We start from the raw sequence: 5248 nt of genomic DNA, 5'->3' as shown, positions 1-5248 counted from the left end.
GTTGGTTACCTAGGAAGGTTCCAGGTCTATAGTGACGATTTTAACTCTCACTGGAGAAATTTATTCATATTTTCCAGTAAACTGCATTAGTTCCTTTCTTTCTCTCCTGATACTCAACAGTTACAAGAATCTCTCACCTATCTTGGATATGATTCCCTCGTAGGTTATTGAAATTTATGCTATAGCTATTGGGATGGAAGAAGAGGAACAAATAAAACAGAAGAAATTTGTCCAAAGGTTTATATATTTTCCCAACTTCCTGGATATTACATATTTATTAATATTGATTAATTAATATTTAGTAATTCCCCCTGTATTTCATTCCCACTTCTTCAAAAAAGAAAAAAAAAAAAAAAGAGAAAAAAAGCCTGTATGGAAACTTTTGATATCCAACAATTTGGTGAACTCTTTCTGTATTTATCAGCTATCTCCTTCTACAGTTAATCATTCTAAGAATCCAGTGACTGCTTAGAGCAGATGTTTAGAACACCTTCCCTGCACTAGTATTATATAATCACATTAATTTCATTTTAATCATGTTTCCTGATTTTATCAAGGCATATTTATCTGTAACTAGATTCGGGAACTGTTTAACAGAGTCAGAGGCATAGTGAGGTATTTACATCAATATCCATGTCCTGCTGAGGTGTAGACTGTTTGTTATTCATTTTACTAAATTAGAACAAATACTTCAGCTCCTAATGCCTAGCACTGAGAGGGACTTTCCTGTCATGGAGGACTACCAAATACCAAGAAATTTATGGGTGAGACCTATATAGAACTTTGGAATATAGACAAAGGGTTGGATAGAATTTGGTAGAAATGAAGATTGCAGGGGGATGGTGCAAGGTCTTGAGACAGCTAGATGATTTTCCCACACAGCTTTGAACACTTTGTGTCTATAGTTTTGCTGTAGTAGACCGAAAGTCTCCTTCAAGATTGAATGTTTTGTGTGAATTTTCACCTAAGTTTTTTTCCTTATTGAAAAAATTAGAGTTAAGAGGTCAAGAGAAATATATTGTATATTTATATTCTTCAATTTTAAAGGAAGTCCAAAGTGAAAATGGAATAATGTGAGTGGAATAGTTTGAAATCATAAAAATGTTCACAGATTCTTATGTGCAGGAAATACTTATAACACAAAGAAGTAGGATTATCTTATTGAAAGCAGTAAATTTTGTTTTATTTGAATGACTGAACATAACTTTATTGGTTTTTCTTCTTTCTAAAAAATATCTAACAGAGAAGAAAATCACGATATTCAGACCTTGACTTTGAGGTAAGTGTCTAAGGATTATTTTTTTAATTTTAATTACTTGAATTCAAAGTTGGTGTATAATTACTTAAACATATTACCCTGTGCATCTGTGTAGGAGTTCTACTTTTTTTTTAATTAAATGAGAAGTCAAACATTTTTAATTAAAATCGCTACTGTATAACTAGCTGTAGAAAAAAAAATTTAAGTTCTAACTGCTTTAAATGTATGCTAAGATTGAGATTTTCCAGACAAGTAAAGAATCCATTTCATAAACACTAAGATAAGCAGACAATTTATGTTGAGAGTTGAACTTGGTCAATTTTTTTACCTCCCTCAGTTTGTTGGGAGGTAGGAATTTCGGTTTCTTGATTTTTCATATTTAAAACAATTGTGTTTGTTTTACTTCAGTGAGGACGTGAAGAGAGCCATGTGAGGGGCTTTGGCTGGGTAGCTAGGCTTCCTCAGGACTGATTTGCCTTGAGTCAGCGGTACCATAGGCTCCCTGTGGTACCTTCCAGACTCTTTTTTCCAATAGCAAGTGTTGGTTCAATGTGCTCCTGTGTTTGGTAAATGCTTTTTCACAGATATAAACAAGACGAAGATGTTCATTTTCGAATTTACATTGAATTTATATTGCTGCTGTAATACTGATGCTAGAAATTACTGAAATCATACCGTTTGAGCAGCTTGTGCTATGCACAAAATTAATGATGTTGGAGCATCACATAAAATGCACTTATGCATCTTGATAATTGGATATGATTCATAGCCTGCTGACATAATTGGATATAATACATTATCAATTTCTCCAGCATATTTGTACTGTTGTGATACTTACATAGAACTCAACACTCTTAGCTGATATTCTTAAAATTACAGAAGCCTCCCAGAACATGGAAACTCGTAATTCCATCATTTCATTTATGTAGATGAGTGCTGTAGCTCAGTAATGCACATCAGGTATCAAAAGGGAGACAATTGTTTTTATTTACTGCAATGATGAGTAAGTCCTGATTTTACCTTGAATAGAGTCTAAGGAAAATTGGTCTTTTTAAGGCATATTTCAGGAGTATTTGTACAAGATACAAAGTAATGATAATGAATCTGACCTCAGTGATTACGTGGCACATTTTAGTATGATGTGGCTCAATTGTAGTAAACTGGCACAGAACCAATATTTCATTATATTCTAAATTGTTAAGGTAAAAGTATCAAGACTATAAATTCAAACAGAAATAAGCAAAAGTCTTCACTTTTAGATTCTTTAGTACCTTTTAAGGGACAGATATTTTAGGGTTTTATCTAGTAATTCTTCAGGTAGCCAAAAGAGAGGATCATGGTGTGTGTGTGTGTGTGTGTATTGCTGAAAACAATCAGTTGTTGTGTCAGTACAAAGGGAAGGAGGTGGGAATTAACCCACTAGGCATCAGTGATAAAATATAGTAAAAATCTAGATCTAAAATTAAGCCTCAGTGCAACCAAATAAATTTATGTAGTTGCCAGCACTGAAAAGGAATCTAATCATACCGTGTCCTTTGGAGCGTTAGAAAAATTGTTATTTTTCTTTTGTATTTGTACCTTCCTCTATGGCAACTGGTAGCAGACTCCCTAAGCAGATCCTTCTTCCTGTGCTTAGGATCCCAACATACAGCCAGGATATTATCGAAACATCTGCTGCTAAAGAAAGGAAGTGGCAACACTGCAACCCTGGATATTTTCTTGTGCTCTTTAATTGCCTTAGTTATTGCCTGATTTCTATAAGTGTCAAATCTTGCCAGAAAAAGCCTTTGAGGTATTACTTCTTCTTTAAGCAACCGTTTAGTAGTGTTTCCCTTCGTCTATGTGCAACTACGGTTATGTAGCAGATGTCTCATAGATTGTGTTCAGAAAAGTTATGGCCGCATTGAGACGTTTCACACAATCTATCTGTTCTTTATGGATGGTCCTTGAAGAAGAGTTCGAGTTGTCCCCTCCCCATTTTAATTCAGGCTGGATAAATTCAGTATGTTTATGTGAATCTTTCTGATAACCCTCACCCAACCCCGGGAAGCTTTACCACACAATGGCCAACTCAGGCATTTTGTCAGTGACAGACACTTTGCCTCCTGGACTCCTGAAAGCATCTTCCCTTCACACACTCCCCAGAAACTACACATGATAATAATATTCTCTTAACTCACATATCCATAAAACCCTGTGGGTAAGTGTCATACATAGGAAGAGCCCTTTCATGGAGCTGATCTCCAAGACAATATTGAGCAAAGAAAGCAAAAGTTTGACTGGTCATAAAATGGTGGAACGTGGATTCTTACTTTCTGGAAAATACACAGAAAATACTGTAGTGATGACCCTATGTTCTGTGACCAAACCTGTTACTGGATTTGTATTCCCAACTCCAAGCAGAGACTCGGTATATCGTAAGCATCCAATAAGGCTTTGTTGAGTGAGTGATGAAAAATTGAATTTTTAATCTGGCTTGCTTTAGTAAAAAATGTTAAGCACTATATCTGAGTTGGGGCAGAGAGCAGTGTAAAACTGGACAACTATGGAGGTAACACCTCAAAGATAGCCACATGGGACTTCAAAGCTACCCACATCAAATATAACTCAAGGAGTTAGAAATGGCAGGTAGAAATTTCCAGAGGAGGAAAAGGCATAGAGATTGGCTGAGTGTGGCATGTGCAAGAAACAAGAAGCAAGTCAAAATTCACCGTAACATGGGGTCTGTGGAAGAAAAGCACAGACAGAGGGGGTAATTTAGAAACCATATAGTGAAGGGCTTTTGCAACCGTGGAAACAATTACCTGATTTGTTACTAAAAGCTGCTAAGTCTTTTCTGTTGTGCTTTGTTTTGTTCATTTTTAGTGAGGTATATTTTTAGGACTAATCTGGACTACAGAAAGAAGAATATGGCAGTAATAGGAAGGAGAGATTATAGTATGGTGAACGAGGATGTTGAAATATAAATTAGGATGTGACTAGTCGAAGATAGAAGAAATGAAGGTCCACTTCCTAGCGGTGGTAGGAAAGGAGATGGATAAAGGGACACTGCAGAGTCAAGATCAGATCCTTAACTGAGCATAGGGTCAAAAGGCAGGGGAGCAGAAGAAAGATAGCTCTATGGGTCTGAGCCTGGGTTCCTACTAGTACCGCAAACAGATCCAGGGAAGCCAAGGTGACATCTAGCTAGGATGAGTTGCATTTTAATACTTTAGGGATTAAGGTGATTAATATGATGTTAAATCAAAAATATTTGGCAGGTGGTTTAAATTGTCTGTCTTGGATTGAGGACAAAGCTCAAGGAATTCTTAGGAACGCTATTACAAACCTCCATTCTGAAACTGTAATAGACATTGTTATTCTTTCCATGTTAAAAATACATGGAGAGAGGTATCTATTTTGTATCTTCTCTTGCAAAACCATGGGGATAAACCTTGTCACATTCTTCCATGGGAACCATGCAGCCTTTTAAACACGCCTTAGAATGTTCCTTTGACGTTTCTAGTGAGTCCTCCGCTCCCAGTAAACCCATGCTTCTTGCTCTGGGCAATGGTGGTGGGCAGCAGGCCCAAGACAGCACCAATCCCGGGTGATCATGAAGTATCTTTGTGGGGACTTAATTTTACTGGAAGATTTGGGAGAACATAGTCAAGTAAGATAAAATATTATTTTATACTGATTTCATATCACTGTGAACACAGCTAAGCTATGACATAGAGGATAAAATTTAAATTAATTTGTAAATATCAATAGAAATCATACAATTTCTTAGAAGTGTCCTTTTCATAAAAGTCCCCTTCCTGCTTTGTCCCCGACCCTCAACAGTGGGTACATTTTGTTAGGCAATCTGCACATTTTGGGAGGAAAAATTTGAGCACTGCAAACTTGGCTATATCCATCTCTTGTAGCCTCCTAAATTTAAATTGTTGCAAAATTATTTATTTGTAGCCAAGTATACTCTTGAGTGACAGTGATTATATATATATATAT

The 5248-nt window shown here is 36.1% G+C and overlaps 1 protein-coding gene across 1 annotated transcript in view; it reads left to right on the top strand.

Annotated features, from left to right (window-relative positions):
* The window catches only part of ADGRB3 (adhesion G protein-coupled receptor B3), a 778422-nt gene that overhangs the window by 760776 nt on the left and 12398 nt on the right, over window positions 1–5248 (top strand). Inside the window, exon 28 of the mRNA XM_024752147.1 lies at window positions 1244–1279. Within this exon, the coding sequence (XP_024607915.1) occupies window positions 1244–1279 (36 nt within the window). The remainder of the gene's footprint in view (window positions 1–1243; window positions 1280–5248) is intronic.

The sequence above is a fragment of the Neophocaena asiaeorientalis genome, unplaced genomic scaffold (genome assembly GCF_003031525.2).
Source record: "Neophocaena asiaeorientalis asiaeorientalis breed wild unplaced genomic scaffold, Neophocaena_asiaeorientalis_V1.1 scaffold544, whole genome shotgun sequence".
Lineage (NCBI taxonomy): Eukaryota > Metazoa > Chordata > Mammalia > Artiodactyla > Phocoenidae > Neophocaena > Neophocaena asiaeorientalis.
Note: the sequence above shows the minus strand (reverse complement) of the source record. Positions and strands in the feature narration are given on the sequence as shown.